Source organism: Stegodyphus dumicola, chromosome 7 (assembly GCF_044657685.1).
Source record: "Stegodyphus dumicola isolate Sdum_Otavi_A_Nest chromosome 7, ASM4465768v1".
In the NCBI taxonomy this organism is placed as follows: Eukaryota; Metazoa; Arthropoda; class Arachnida; order Araneae; family Eresidae; genus Stegodyphus; species Stegodyphus dumicola.
The window spans coordinates 189,646,769-189,664,164 of NC_140774.1; the positions used below are offsets into that span (position 1 = coordinate 189,646,769).

General features: G+C 31.4%; 1 protein-coding gene across 1 annotated transcript in view; it reads right to left on the bottom strand.

Moving 5' to 3' along the window:
* LOC118204305 (RUN domain-containing protein 1-like) overlaps positions 1-16,193 on the bottom strand; it is a 53,906-nt gene extending 37,713 nt beyond the window's left edge. Inside the window, exons 1-6 of the mRNA XM_035376639.2 lie at positions 15,954-16,193; positions 14,201-14,334; positions 10,750-10,894; positions 10,284-10,373; positions 3,360-3,467; positions 175-327 (exon numbers count right to left, since the gene is read on the bottom strand). Coding sequence (XP_035232530.1) covers positions 175-327; positions 3,360-3,467; positions 10,284-10,373; positions 10,750-10,894; positions 14,201-14,325 — 621 coding nt within the window. The 5' untranslated portion in view covers positions 14,326-14,334; positions 15,954-16,193. The remainder of the gene's footprint in view (positions 1-174; positions 328-3,359; positions 3,468-10,283; positions 10,374-10,749; positions 10,895-14,200; positions 14,335-15,953) is intronic.
* Between the last annotated feature and the right edge of the window lie 1,203 nt (positions 16,194-17,396).

The window sequence follows — 17,396 nt, forward strand, 5'->3', positions numbered from 1 at the left end:
AAACAAATGTTGTCTGGTTGAATGCTAAGAGGACAAAAGAATTAAATAACATTATGAAAGCATTTTTCATTTTAAAAATTAGATTGCACAATAAATAAGGTAATCTGCATTTAATGCCACAATTTTATAATATTAAAGCTGCCTTAAATAGTACTGACAATATTTATTACGTACCTCTCTTATAGCAGCATCAACCTGAGACCGGAGCTCATCTGGACTAAGCTTATCCAACTCATCCAAATTGAGAAGAAGCTTTCCCTTTAGCTGTTCAATAATAACTGATTGACGTTCAAGCAACATGCTTTGTGGCATTCCAGCTTCTCCTGTCTATGATATAAAAGGTAAAACCTATAGTTATTGAATATGTAATACTTTTATAAGAAGGTCAAATTTTTAACTCTTGAAAATATAAACTTCAGTTAAGAAATTTACATGATTAGGTACACATACTCTATACCAGCGATTTTCAACCACTGGTATGCAAAGAAACAAAGTATTTTTAACTATTAAACTTCAAATACCCCAACATCCTGTTTAAGTTTCTTTTCTTTAACACTCATAAATTTATGCGATCTGAGCTTTGTCAAGGTCAATAGCCGCTCACAGACTTTAGCAAAATAATCTGTTTTTATTTTCACAAATATTCTTTTAGAGATAGAAATAACAAATTTGTCATAAATTATACTTTTAAAAGGAGTGATAGTTAACAGGAAATAAAAATAAGTTTCCAAAAAAGATAATAGCATCTCATTTATTCTTTTAGAGTTCATCGATTAATTTTAGCATGTTTACATTTTATATTGCCACCATTTCCAGGTTTATATTGCTCTATTTTTAATTAGACTAATTATTTACATCAATTTGCTACTTTGTCTTCATGTTGCTTTGTATTCCTTACGTTACTACTCGATTTGAGAATACTGTAGCTTGTTTTCGAAGAACTTGTATTATACAGTGTATTTAACCCCTTCGAGCAGGGTAGCGAAAACGCGCACTTATCTCGGAGGCCGGCAGTGTCTTACGCGAGCGTCTCTCCAGGACTGGGGACTTTTTTGGTACTAAGCCTAAATCCATGAAATTTCCGAAGTATCAATGCATTGTTTAATAATGCTCTATAGAGTATTTAAACGGCTTATGCTTTATAAATATTGTTATATATATACTTTAATTACCTTATTTCTTGTTTAAATGCATATTTCACATATTTTATTTTAATTACTCACCATTTTATGACTTTTAACATTATACATCTGAAAACTAAATATATTACTTAAAATTCTCTTTTCCTATGAAAAATTTGAAAACAGGGATCTACACACAGTCCTACGTTACATTCCTTGCACTCGTAATAACTCATTTGCCATTTTGGAGGATTTTTCCGGGAATGTGAACAAACGAAGCATCGTCGTCTCATTTTCTTATCAGTCTCTTCTGAACAAAGTTTTGGAAAATGTCTTTCAGTTAATCTTTCAGAATCAATATCAGAATATCAGAATCAATATCTGAAATATTTTGCATCATTTCTGCTATTTCATGCTCTGTTAAACATTTTCGACGCTTCGACATTGCAACGGTAAAAACAGAAAGAATTCACGTCTAACAAGATCTAATCATTTTCTAAAAACTGAACTGCAAACCGAAATACTCAATGCTTTAGCGCATATAAAACTTCTTTTTACAATAAACAACTACCACGTGCGAATAAAGTGCGATTTAAAGAGACGTCATAAATCACGACATTCGGAAACATTTAGTTCCCGTTTGTTTATATAATCAAAAACGCGTGTATGTGAGTCATGCTTCTCTCATTTCGAGTAGAAGGTCTAATGTACATGTACCTGAAACCATATGGGCATACAGTGCCATCTTATCGCAGAAATTATAGTTTGAAAAACGTTCCAAGGTACTGGCACAAATACGTGACAGTCGGTAGAAAACGCAACAGGGCTCTGGCACGCCTGCGTGTCGGCCAGTAGATAAGTGTGTTCATTGCTGGCATGTATATGTGACAGTCGGCACGAAGGGGTTAAAGGACTGAATGAAGTAGATAACATGACAATATTTCCATTTATACAGTTTTTACAAAATTTGATACTTTCACATGTTGTGAGGTAGAGAATCAATCTATGGAACAGCGTATTGTTTTAGGTGTCCGCTTTAAGGTTATGTTATGTGTAAATCAAATTTACATTTTAACTTATTCTTTAGGGTCATGAAAAATGCATTTTAATGTTTGTGGATTACAGGTTAAATTAATGGTTGGTCATTACTGAAACATATAAATTTCATGATTTTCTTCACCTTACATAGTGTACTTTGAAGCAAAATTATTTAGATTTGCTACTTTTCTTTGACACAAAACCTTTTTAAACAAGTCTGTTTAAAAAGATTAAAAATTTTAAATTTTAGAATTAAAGTATTACCACTTAAATTTTGATAATTAAAATGGTAACCAATTTTTAATCTAATATTTTTTATGTGTGCATATTTGCTACAAATATCCAACCGGTTGTGCAAACAGCAAAATATATATATTTTTAAATATTTCTATTAAGAAACTGAAAAATAATCATTGTAAAATGTAGTGGTGGTACTAAAGCTTTTCAGTTTCTGTTTAGATCGTGTACGTTAGTCAAAAGGTTGAGAACCATTGCTCTATACCATAATTGTATAAAATACATGTTTAAAGTATTACTTTAATCTGTTATACATTTATATTAAAAAGAGACATCAAATCATTAACTGTGTATATGTCTTCAAGAATATCTTGTTCACTAGTAATGAAGACTTATTTTAGAAGGAAAAGTGAATGAGTAGTTAAGAGACAAATAGTAATATTAGTGGATCAAGTTCTAATTAATGTATTCATGTTTTTATTAAAAAATTCAATATTTAAATTTTTTTCATGCACACTAAGCATTAAATAGGTATGTTTGTGACATTTAAGGGCTATTGTAAGTTATTTCAGTTCTCCAGAAATTCATATTTGATGCAAAGTTCCTTAGAGACTGTGGGAGAGGACCTGTTTAAACTGAAAGCAGAACCTATAGATAATCTGAAAAGTTTTGCAATTAAAGAAGATGAACACTTGGATAAGAGAATTCTGATAGTTTTCAATATAAGAATAAACTTACTCATTACCTGGATATTTGATGCAAAACTGTAAATGTTTTACTGCTATGACAATACATTTACCTGTTTTACTGTAACTATTCAAAAATCACGTTTTGTATAAAATCAATAGTTAATGAATTTAAGAACATATTTTTATCATAGCCAATCCACAAAATTACAATCATGATAATATGTAATTAAAAAGGAATGAAATTACACAAAAATATAGAAATTAATATTTATACTTCATAAGCATAATGTTCTAGATCTTCTAATTGTTCTTTCAATTTATTAATCAGTTCTTTCTGCCTGGTTCTTTGTTGTTCAAGTTTAACTTCTTGAGTTTGTTCATTCTAGAATAAAATATATAACAATATTATAATAAAGCATGTTTAATGCTGTAATAGACCATCATAATTTAAGAACACTCACTTTAATACTTTTATGAATTAAAAGGGTTAATTTGTTATATTACATACAGTAAATTTAAGAAAACTGAGTACTTCTTTGTTACAGCTGGCCACAAGAGCCGAGATTTCTTGCCAAAATCTCGCTGCCTGTTCTTATACCTCGTCACGTGATCGAATATTAGCACTGGCTGCGTTTTCTTATACCTCAACATGTAATCATATATTAGCAACGTGTTGCACTTTTGCTTTCACCACATGATCTTATATTATTAATTTTTGATGGGGTTTTTGAATTTGCACTGTTGATTTAAAAATATATTTACCGCTTTTTTTGTGAATATGATGATAACCATCTTTAATTTACCAAGTAATGAGGTGGAAGCCATATAATTTTTTCAAGAAAGAGGTCTTTTACCTAACAAACGATTATGTGAAAATGGCCACAACATGAAACTTTATGATAACAATGAAACCATTCGGAGGTGCAATGATAAAAATTGCAAAAAGAAGAAGGGCCTCTGTGTCTGAAGTTGATTCAGTGGTTTCAGAATATCGTTCATCACTGCTATTAGATTTATATATACTTAAGCAGATGAGCTGACATCCATGAAATGGTGTAACAAACAGCTTAATATGTGTAAAAGTGCAGCACTTAACTGAAACAATTAATTACATGCAATAACATAACAATAAGGATGAGTATTCTTTAAAAATATTCTTAGGAAAAAACATGTATTGTTACTATTATATATTGTGTTATTTATTTTTACTTTTGCACTTCATGAATTTGGTGAAATTATAGCCAAGATCTTGGCACAAATCTGAAATCACCAAATATGACTGGGTACTTACGTACCGCAGCAGAAGTTGCGCTGATGTGCCAATAAAGCATTCTACTCTTAATAAAATTATTGAAAACATTGCAGATGGCAGCACAATTTATTCTGACAGTTGGAAAGGTTACCAAACAAATAGAATAGAAAAAGAAGGATTTCTACATGCTAAAGTTAATCATAAATACAATTTTATTGATCCTGATACATATACAAACAGTTGAAAAAATGTCGGGCAATGCTAAATGGAATAAAAAGAGACATAGGGGGACAGCGAGACATCATTTAGAATCTTATTTAGCAGAGTTCATATGGCGACAGCATCAGGTAAAAAAAAATAGAGACTTTTGAATCTATGTTAAACTCTATATCGGCCCATTTTCTACCGAAATCTGATTGATTACTTTAATTATACATAAATTGTTTTGATTTTTGAAAGTATTTTGATTTTAAATAAAGTGTTTTAATTTATGATTTCTCGCAAAAATTTTAGGCGTAGATTGGCGGCACTTAAAAACCGCCAAATCTGCAGCTGCGGTGGCATTGAACGCAAGTACCTATGACTGCGGCCACTGTATCAAAGAAATACCCAAAACTGTACACTATGCAACTTTTCTTGTAACTTCTTTCTATGTAACTTTTCTTGCAACTTCTTTCTATGTAACATAACACTTAAAATTAATATATACATATGTAAAATACAAAATATGTAACAAAATTTGACAATAGACCCTTAACCTTTACGACCCGACTATTGCATGATTAAAATTTAACTATGAAAAGTAGTTTAATTTAATGCTGACATACTAAAAGAAGTGTATTATAAGTTTAAATTTTTTATCTTTTCCCATTTTCTGGAAATCTCCTGGGATAATATGTCCGTATTGTCAACTGGGACTATTTGTCCCAATCGTCTAGGATATTACCCTTTCTCAGACAACAAAACTAAAATTTGTGGTAATATATAATGTGAATATTACAAAATGTAAACTCTACCACATGCACCAGTTTATATACAACAAAAGACTGCAAATGTAAAAACCCATTTAAAAGTGGGTTTTATTTACCCAATAGGTCATGAAATCTAATCTCTGAGAGGTATGTGCCCATTAGGACCAAAAGGGTTAAATTTCTAACTTTCAACTGAAGTACATCCCCTCTTCAAGAATGCATATTGCATTGTTTTATGTCACTCTTTTCCGGAAGAGATCCACATTGTTGTGAGCTTTTATCCAGACATTATTTAGAACTCATACAAAGAACTCGAAGAACTCATACTCTGAGAATAAATACTCCAGTTACTTTCTACATATCTTGCCCACTGTTGCTTGCATAACCAATGTCCATTGCTCCACAGTATTTCCTATTATTAAATGTGACTGCATAGTTCAAAATTGTGGGGTGTAGGTTGCCCCTATTGGGCTGTGTCATGTAATCAGAAATATTATGCAATAAGATATGTTGATAAGAATTAAGAAGTAATTAAGAGATGTTCGGATAATAAAACCAAAAACTAGATCTTGTCTTATTTAAGACTCTGGCTAGAATTACTATTTCACTTAGAATAGTGAAGCCAGCTCAATTTAAGTCCTGAATACACAGCATAATGTACTATATCAAGGGATGATAGAAAAAAAGATCATTTGTTCTTTTTGCAGCACATCAATGAAAAATGGTAAGCAACACTTACCAATGTGACAAACACCTATAAGCAATGTGAGAGCACAGAAGGGAATTTTAACGAAGAAAACAAAGAGAGAAGATTCAAAAGAAAAAACATAGATAGATATGCATTCAGGGGTTACAAATTTTTTTTTGAGTTACTACTAAAACTAAATTTTATGAGATCAAAAGAATTTTTTGCCGAAATTGTGATTTCATTGCATAAAAGAAGTAGTGGAGCTCCTCAAAATTAGGTTCTGGGTGTAATTATGTTTTATTTTAAAAACTGAGAAGTACCAAACTCAGGCTCCAGTGCAATTTTAAACTCACTTTAAATGAATGATATATATATGACTATCAAAATATTTCAACAATTCAATATATTCAACAATATACAATATATTCAATTCTAAAAATATTTCAACAGTAAAATTATATTGAAATGTATTACTGCACAGTGTTATATGCAGCCATAACTAACTGCACAATAATCTGCTTCTTTTTTCTTTATCAGAATTTAGCCAAACAGCACTCCTGCAAGGGAAAAATTTAATCTCCAAGAAATGAATTAATATAATGGAGGATCAAAAAATTATTCAACAGAAATTAAATTTTTGATTATATAATGGAATAATCACCTTAATTAAATTCAGTATTTATTTAAATTTTTTAACATATGACAAAACATAACAGGATCTAGCAATGGATCTAGAATTTTTTCAATACAGTCAAAAGTCGTTAATCCGGACTCGTCGGGACTTCGGCGATTCCGGATTATCGATTTTTCCGGATTATAGATCATCAGTTTAAATCTCGTAAGATGGCATGCAGAAATTATAAAATTAAAAATATGAAACCGTAATTTATGAAATAAAGAACAATTATGATCTAAAGGGTATCAAAATTTGCAAAAAGAAAAAGCTTAATATTTATTTGTTTACTTTATTAAACATTTCTTTCAATGTAAGTTGTTTAAGTTTTGCTTCGTTTCATGTGATAATACTTTCTCTTTAATTCTATTAAACAGACATAATTTCTTGTTCAGTTACAAAGTTCCGCCGTTCAAGTCCTATAATTGCTGTGTCGAGAATACTGACTAATTTGTCAATCGAAATTTTTTTGTTTTCAATAACCTCTGTCACTTTTCTTCGCTATCGGAAGCGAATTATAATGACGAGGAACTTGTTTTAAATCATATCAAAGACGAAGCATATCGAGATGAAATACTACATTTGGTAAGGAATTATAAGCCAAATAAAATAAAAACATCTGCGCTGAAGATAAGGATAGTGCTGACAAATCAACTTCCAATTCATTACGCGCCCACCGCCGAGCAGCGTGAAATTGATAAACAGATTTCGGATTTCAAAACATACTTTCGCTTTAGATCCTTTACATATTAACAAATATATATCGGAAATTCTATTTGATATAATCGAAAGTTTAAGCTTACTTTTATAAAATTGCTCTTACAGTCTGCAAAAAATAATAAGCCGGATGCAATTCGAAAATTAAGGAACAACGCAATCATCAACATTAACTGAAATAGATAATTATTTAGCTTATACGTCCATTATACATAAAATGCACGCGCGAAAACGTATTCTGCACTTGCGCACACTCATATGCGCAGTCGTAAAAGGTCTTACGCGCACGCGTGAACGCCTCTGTGCATGTGTCAACGCGGCGCATGCGCAGAAAGTTTTTAGTTTTGATGTCCGGATTATAGATCATTCCGAATTATGGGCGTCCGAATTAACGACTTTTGACTGTAATTATTAATTTATGAAAATATTATCTCCTAACTCTGCAATCTATGCATCAAGCAGGATGCAGAATTCCATTGTCTTAGAGTTCAAACATGGAATCTATAAAAAAAATTTACAGTTTTTTGCTCATTAATCGAAACTGATGTCAAGCAGAGTTAACCGCTCCCCTTACAAATTTTTTTGAAAAAAAATTGTAAAAAATCATCACATTTTTTTATTTTATTATTAAATACAGCAAAACGAAACAAATCAAAATATGTAGGTTTTAAGTTGAATTTTGAATTTTTTGAAGGTATAAAAGCATTTATTTTTAATATTAGTTTACTATCCCGAGTTATCTCGGGCAAACGAAAAAGAGTTAAATATTAATCTTTGTATGATAGTTTTTGAAACAAGGGACAACAGAGCGATATGTGACATTCTACACTGGTATCTGGTCTCTTTTCTTACTGGCTCACCGCTGGAATCTCTTTCACGGGAGCACAGAGTGCACTGTCTCGTTGGATTTGATTTTTTCCCCCCACCTCTTCATAATCACTATCTGAAAAATCATCGCTTTCACTATCTTCCGTCATCGCCATTATTTTATTTTTTTCCAACACATGGATCCTTCTTTATACATTACTAATCCACAAGCCAACGTATACTACAGTCAAAAGTCGTTAATTCGGACACCCATAATCCGGACCTCAAAGCTACAAACTTTCTGCGCATGCGTCGCGTTCACGCATGCGCACAGGCGTTTACGAGAGCGCGTAAGACCCTTACGGCTGCGAATATGTTTGTGCGCATGCGTGTTTAATGTGTAACGGCGCGTTTAATGTGTGTGATACGCTAAGCTAAAGTTATCTAATTCAGTTAATGTTGCAGATTGCGTTGTTCCTTAATCTTCGAATTGGATCCGACTTATTATTTTTTGCAGACTGTTAGAGCAATTTTATAAAAGTAAGCTTGAACTTTCGATTATGTCAAATAGAATTTCCGATATATATTTACTACAAAGCGAAAGTATGTTTTGAAATGTATGTTTGGGGGGGGGGGGAAGAAACGTCATTATTAGATTATGATAGATTAGAAAGATTATGTCAAATAGAATTTCCGATATATATTTACTAATATGTAATTTGTATCTACAAAGCGAAAGTATGTTTTGAAATCCGAAATCTGTTTATCAATTTCACGCCACGGATTGGAAGTTAATCTGTCAGCACTATCCTTATCTTCAGGGCAGATGTTTTTATTTTATTTGGTTTATAATTCCATACTAAGTGTAGTATTTCATCTCGATGTACTCCGTCTTTGATATGATTTAAATCAAGTTCCTCGTCATTATAATTCCCTTCCGATAGTGAAGAAAGTGACCCAGAGGTTATTGAAAACGAAAACATTTCGATTGACAAATTAGTCGGTATTCTCAACACAGCAATCATAGGACTTGAACAGCGGAACTTTGTAACTAAACAAGAAATTATGTCTGTTTAATAGAATTAAAGAGAAAGTATTATTACATGAAACGAAGCAACTTACATTGAAGGAAATGTTTAATAAAGTAAACAAATAAATATTAAGCTTTTTCTTTTTGTAAATTTTGATACCCTTTAGATCATAATTGTTCTTTATTTCATAAATTACGGTTTCATATTTTTAATTTTGTAATTTCTGCATGCCATCTTACTAGATTTAAACTGATGATCTATAATCCGGAATCGCCGAAGTCCCGAGAAGTCCGGATTAACGACTTTTGACTGTATACAATAGGGAAACACGTGATCAGTCCCTCCAAAAAAACCGCGCAACCAACAAAATTTGGCAAACTGCCAATCACAGCTGAATATTTCCTTTCATTTCCTCCAGACCGAGTAAAACCGTGATAAAAGAAATCGTACTAACAAATTCTGCTTCGCCCAAGTTTTCTCGGGATAATAATTAACTGCAATATATATGAACCCGAGATAACTCGGGATAATCAGGCAAGCAGTTAAAGATAAAATGCAAATCAGAGACATTTGAGAAAAAAGATACATAGTGGTTTTTAGAATATACTGAAATATTTACCATAGAACATGAACATTTTAAAGAAGAGATTTCTAAATATTTTTACCTCTTTTCATTTTATATCAGAGAGTCATTCCAGAGCATTTCGATCCAATTGCTGTATTGTATGTAAATATGCAAGTATGTAGTATTGAAAAGCATTCTATGCTTGAAAATATAAATGTAAAGCTTATAACATTCATTACACTGAACAGGGAAATTTTGCTCTTGGTTCTTTTTTACTTAACAGTGATCTAGTTATGTGATTATACCCATGCAGTGAACCTTTTTTTTAAACAGTTTGGGTGTACAAAGTTTAAGGCAAGCAACTTTTCTCCCTCCCAAGTTGAGAACTCCTAGCTTAAATAAATGTTCCTAACAGCATTTATATTATTAATTTAAAGAATAATGTTATTAACATAATTCTAAAAGTATATGACATATAAACAAAAATATCTTACAATTATTTGAGTTAAATCTAATCCATTTTCATACTCTCTAATGTCTGGAATACCTCGGAAAGCAAATTCTTCTAATTCTTTTAACAAATTCTGAAAGATAAAAGTTTAATAACCATATCAAACAACACAGTAAGCATTTTAATAATCACAAAGACATTTAAAACTGAAAATATTTAAAAGTTTTGCCCATGAAAGTAAATGCAAATTTCTCTATACAATGTTTTACACCATATTAGAAACATAAAAATATTTATTATAATGACTAATCAATATATATTTGCACCCATGTGCATGATCTAACACTCATTTACAAAGTTTCAAGCTCCTGGGTCTTGAGAACTCTTGAGATATTTTTAGTAGGGCACAGGTCATCCCCAAGCTTTCAGTATGGTGATACTTAAAGCATGCATACACATACAAGTTTGAAAAATTTTAAGTAGATAACATTAATGCAAAATATAATTACCTCTTTTTCACCTTGAGAAGCATCAACTATTTGTTTAAGGCGAAACTGTACTTGAGCGAAATGTGTTGTTAATGCTATAAGTGAAGAGTTCAGCTGTTCTTGTTCTTCTTCAAGTCTCTTTAATCTCTCTGCTTCACTCAAAACACTAAAAATAAAATAACATTAAGTGGACTCGGGTGACACACAGTTTAAAATGAACTTATGCTTACTGACTATATCTTAAAAATTTAATACGGGTAGTTCTACTTTAGGAAATTACTACTTTAAGAAATCTGAAGAGGATTTTTGCTTTTATGAAAAGAAAGGGTGAAAAGTGATACTACTCCTCAGTACTGCTGATATTTATGTATTTTCTCACAGATCGTGAAAGCTGGAGGATATCCCATGAATTTATCAGGTTTATGGTCAATGGGATAATACTTCAGCACCTAAAAAACTAAATATAAATATAAGGTCAAACATTACGATTATTTGACAAACAGACCCCTTACAACTCATGCCAACCATTCCAGCAATCAAAATTCCCTATCACCACATAAAATAGCAACAAAATAATCCTCATCTTTCTGAAGACAGTGTCACAAATTCGTCTAAACATGAATCTTAAGATGTGTCACAAAGCTGCATTTTTTTTTTTTTTTTAACGTTATCACATTGTCTTTCAATATTTTGAGTAAGCGCACCAGTCACAGAATTTTGAAAATAATCTGATTACTGTTCTGGAGAAAGCAGGTCTAAAATTTCAATTAACTCCCCCCCCAAACACTTCTTTATAACAAAATTTTATGATGGTATGTTCTTGAGATAGACAAAGTTCTTTAAGGTGCCCTTAAAATTTTATGTAGGCTCTGTTGCTAATACTTATGTCAAAATTTTTTCTATAATTTTTTTTACTTCTGCAATTAAGCCTCATTTTGTTTGTGCTATGTAGATGTCCCATTTTTGCTTCATATGAACATGTTTCCCCTAACTTTTATAAGTGTAGACAAAAAAGGAGGAAGTACAGATGACATGCTCTGAGAATAAGACAAGGAAGAAAAGAATATGTTTTTAAGAATAATCAAGTAAGGTGAAATGACTTTAATTTTCAATACATTGACACAGCATTGCTTTAATTCTTAATTAATTTGTTCAATAAAAGTTTTGGTGAATCTTTACATTATGGTAACTTGCCGATTTTTTGGCGAAAATTTGGCGCCAACCCTGCTACAGCAAACCTGCTAGTTTTGTTTTTGGATGCCATTTTGTTTTCACGAAGTAAAGGCATTTTATTTATTTATTTATTTATTTTTTAACTCAACATTTTTTCCAGCAATCTGCTAGCCGAATTACGTTTATACTAGAACTTTTATCGAACATAAATGCTTAATCATGACGAAGATTAGGTGCGAAATTGGGAGAAAGTGCAGAATCGCAAACCGTTTGCCGCGCTTTTAAGAATCGCACATACACGGTATCCATGTACACGTCGACCTATTTTCACTTAAAAAAACATCCCAAAATTGCACAAAAATGGAATTGCGCACACTCTTGACTTTATCTATGTACACATCGACCTATTTTCACTTAAAAAGTCAAAGAAAATTGACAAAAATCCAATTCTTCTTACTCTTGTAAAAAGCGCCAAACAAATAAGTGGGCGATTCTGCACTTTAGCAGCGAAATTGTTTCTAAGTGCTTATTAGCTAAAATCACGATCGGAATTTTCTGGAAAATGTCACATTACATGTCTCATGATCTCTTATTTCTCTCAGATAAAATAATCTGTGATTCGAACCGTGTACTTCTCAGATCTCTTTACAGTAGTACACAGTACATTTGTAGAGTACACAGTCCTGATTCGAACTGTGTACTCTACTAAAGTCCTAGCTAGTAACCTTTATCGCCTTACCAAAATGTCGCCAAACTACCTGTTACCATATTCTAAAGATTAGCCAAAGTTTTTGTTTGATTATTATTAGATAAAAAACTTGAGTTTAACATTTTCTCTTATGTACAAATATGATTCATTTATGTATAAGAATCACCCAAAACAAAATTAATTTTGGAAAGCTTCACTATAAGCATTTTACTATTTTTAGAACAGAAAAACAAAATAACCAAATCAGAAAGGAAAGTTGAGGGGCTTTTACAAATTGTCAACAACAATATTGTTGATGACGAGGTGAATGATCAGTTGCAAGAGCTAGTTGAGAAATCTTTCAACAAATAATTTACTGCATGACATATGTCTACATGTTAGTAGTAATTATAGAGAGAAATACAAAATGAATGCCACCCAAATGGTAAAGTGATTAGAATCGCTGTCTGCCATGCCAAAGGGCTACAGTTTGAATCCCAGAGAAGCATAAATAAGATTATTAGAAGATGATATATAATGCAAAGAGAATATTAATATTTTATTAAAGTCCTTATGTTAACATTAGAAGAACCATTAAATTATACTAACATCACAGAAAAAATAAGTGAAAACTTCAGCAATTTTAATCGTCATTAAAAGTTATTATAATTGATAAAAATTTATGGTACAGTCAAAAGTCGTTAATCCGGACTCGTCGGAACTTCGGCGATTCCGGATTACAGATCATCAGTTTAAATTTGGTAAGATAGCATGCAGAAATTACAAAATTAAAAATATGAAACCATAATTTATAAAATAAAGAACAATTATGATCTAAAGGGTATCAAAATTTACAAAAAGAAAAAGCTTAATATTTATTTGTTTACTTTATTAAACATTTCTTTCAATGTAAGTTGTTTAAGTTGCTTAGTTTTATGTGATAATACTTTCTCTTTAATTCTATAAACAGACATAATTTTTGTTCAGTTACAAAGTTCCGCTGTTCAAATCCCGTTAATTGCTGTGCCGAGAATACCGACCAACTTGTCAATCGAAATTTTTTCGTTTTCACTAACCTCTCTTTCACGTTCTTCATGTCTTTATCCATTTTTTGCAGCAATTCCATTTTTGTTTGATGGACATCGAAACATATTATCGTTTTGTACGATCCTTTGGGAGCTCCAGAATCGGTAATTCTATTTGACATAATCGAAAGTTCAAGTTTACTTTTATAGTATTGCTCTTACAGTCTGCAAAAAATAATAAGACGGATCCAATTCGAAGATTAAGGAACAACGCAATCATCAACATTAACTGAAACAGATAATTAGATAATTTTAGCTTATACTGTCCGTTATACATAAAACGCGCACGCGAAAACGTATTCTGCTCTTGCGCAAATGCATATGAGAAGTCGTAAAAGGTCTTACGCGTACGCGTAAATGCCTATGCGCATGTGTCAATGCGGTGCATGCGCAGAAAGTTTTTAGCTTTGAGGTCCGGATTATAGATCATTCCGGATTATGGGTGTCCAAATTAACGACTTTTGACTGTATAATTGATAAAATTTATGGTATATGTTTACAAATAAAAACATTAGAATAAACATACTCATCATCATACTCTCTGCAAGATGAATAATTGACGTCAATTTCATCGGGTGGCAAATTATCTGTGACATTTAGATGCTCACAGTCACTGCAATTCAAATTACATGTAACAGGTTCTTCATCCATTTTGCAAGACTGAAAGAAACATAATATACACCTATGAATGGAATTAATTAATGCAAAACAGAGAATAACTATCTGCCTAACAGATCAGATGGCTTTATGAAGAATTTCCCACAGAAAATTGCCCTGTATTTACATTAACATGGTAAAATCATGAAAATCTCATGCAGGCAACTCATTCAGTGAAGTAGAAGAACAGCTAGAGAAATATTTGCATGAAAACTAGCTCGTATTCTTTCAGTAAAAGGTAGAATTTGTAGATTTCATTGCTCTAAACAATAACATCTTCCTCATCAAAATTAATTTTTTTGTCTAATCTACATGTTTAATACTGTGTTTATAATTTTTTCAATAATTAACTAATTTCCATCGATTTTGGATAATGAACTTGTGCACAAAATACTGTTGTAATGTTTAAATAAGCAATCATCTGTGATTCAAGAACAAATTGATTTATTTTACATTAATTCCTATGGGGAAAATTGTTTCGGTTTATGAACATTTCGCACAATGAATAACTTTCAAGAATGAATTAAATTCGGCAACTCTAAGGTTCCACTGTACTGTTTTTATTACAATATTCAAACAGCAATACTACCACTGACTGTACAGATACTTTTGCATCTTAGGCAGAAGTAACCTCTAAGGCTTTTTAATGAAACATTATTAACAGATAAACAAATTACTTTAATATATTTTTTGATACATTTAGCAGGTAAAAAAAATTAAAGAATGTTGAGTGATAGTAAAGCAGTGAATATTTTATATGTTTATATTACATAGTATGAAATGTTGACTTATAAACAAGGAAGGTTTTTTTTAAAACTATAATGTGTTTTATCCTGAAAAATAATAATTGCTGAATAACAGTAAAAATTACGTTTAATATAAATAGCTGCAAATACTTTAGCAGCTTCAAATTCAATAATTTTCTAATGTTTTTAAGTTTGGGAATAGTTTTTCAGTAGTCTGATGCATAAACTAACCATTTTAACCAAAATAATACATTCAATTAAACAGCAATGCTCAAACAAGCTGGAGATGAGAAAAACTCATTAGATTAAAATTACGCTTTTAATGATTTTAATATTTTAAAATACATTTAAAGTAACTATAAAAACTATTAGAAACATATATTTTACACATTCTGTGTTTACTTCACAATTCTTATACAGTTCAAAATGAAAAAGTTCCCTGAATAAAATGCATTATAAACGAACAAATTAATGGCTAATGCTGAATGGATACAAATACAAATGCATGTAACGAGTTTTCTAAATGGATTTTTAAATGTTAAAGCTGTCGTACTGTCGTGTGTGACCTATGACATTAAATACAACCATCAAAACCAACACGTAAATACATACTGCGGTAAAAATAAGGAATTAATGAAAAATACGTATATCCAGTTGTGTGACTGTACCTATATAAATTCACAATAATAAATTAGGCATAATTATGTATGTGATTTTACCATATGATTTTATTTGTTCCGGCAAGCTAACATACGGCAACTTTTGATTTAGAATATCACCATCTACTTATTTTTGCTAATTTCTTACTGTAAAGTTTCTGACGCAATAAAAATCTGATATAGTTTCAAAAATATATATAAAATGAAATTTTCTTACTTTTTTCCAAAATTATATCCTATTATACATGCTGGGTGTTGCACCAGGTATGAAAGCGGTGTAACTTAAAAAAATATAGTCAGAGCGACTCATGCATTAAACACACACTTGTAGTAATCTAAATATATTCGTTGTCAAGTAAGAATAGGAAACAGGAGGGATTAGTGCATCATCATAATCAACCAGCTGCTACAAATATCAACAAACCGTTATCAACGTCAAGTTAAGAAGACGATAAGCACAAAATGTTTTTCACGCAGCTTACAGTTTAAAGAAAGGATTTCAAAATAGTAAAAGTAGTGGTTTCTTTTTTCTTGGTTTTTTTAATATTTTCATCTCTCTATTTCTCTTCAGAAGATACAGAAAAAATGACAAAATCAGATATAAAAGTTAATTTTAGCTTTGATAAAATATAAAACGTCATAAATCACCGAGGTTAGATAGAGATTTTAGTGTTAATTTCTTATCGTTTCACCATAGAGTTAAGTTTCGGTTTCTGTTTAATTGATATAATACAAATTTTGCCTTCCGTTGCTTCAGAGAAGAGGAGGATTAGAAAAATAAGTCGATCTCATCTGGTCGGAAACTCTTTCGCTACCAACGTTTCATATACTACCAGAAGGGATATTTTAACAAGATATCTAAAGTATACGAAAGGTCATTTGACCTATAACTGCTCACTACATAAAGACGAAAACCCAATCCCATTAGCTACTCCATAGATCACAGACCCTGTAATGAAACCCAGTCTTAGAGAAACTAGAGTAAAGACGGCGAACTTTGAAGAATATCAAAGCCATATGACGTTTCATATACTCACACCTGGAAGTGTCTCACACCTGGAAATATCCTGAAATTTGCCTACAAATCGCTATAAACGGAAAGAAATCCTGTCTATGAGTGGTGTCAAACACCGGAGTACAAGATCCTAAGATTTACCTCCATCGAGAAATAATCCCTTGTACATATATTTCAACGAAGTAAAAATAGATCTACTAAATTACATAAAAGTCATTGAGTTGAAGAAAAAGTCCTAAAGGTTTGAAGTAAGTGCTGCTCACGCAGAGCTGTAGCTAGGGTTTTCAGGGCCTGGGGACAACTGAAAATTTCGTGCCCCCTTCTATTTACCAAGAAGGGAAAATATTTAAAAAAATAAAATTCCCAACATCAATTTGATGCCCCTAGATACTACGCCCTGGGGCAGATGTCGCCTCTTAAATCCCTGTACCTACGTCCCTGCACTCACGAAAGACATTCCCAACTAAGAAAATAAAGGCAAAGCTGGTCGTACTGGTGAGAAAAGATTCGAAGACATTCAAAAACAAAACGTATAAAGGCAGCGTGAAAATTTCAAAGGGCATCATAACAATTCCAAAATAAAATCACAGTTACCTAAAATTTCGAAAAATAAATTAAAAAAAAATAAAATATAAAATCCTACAT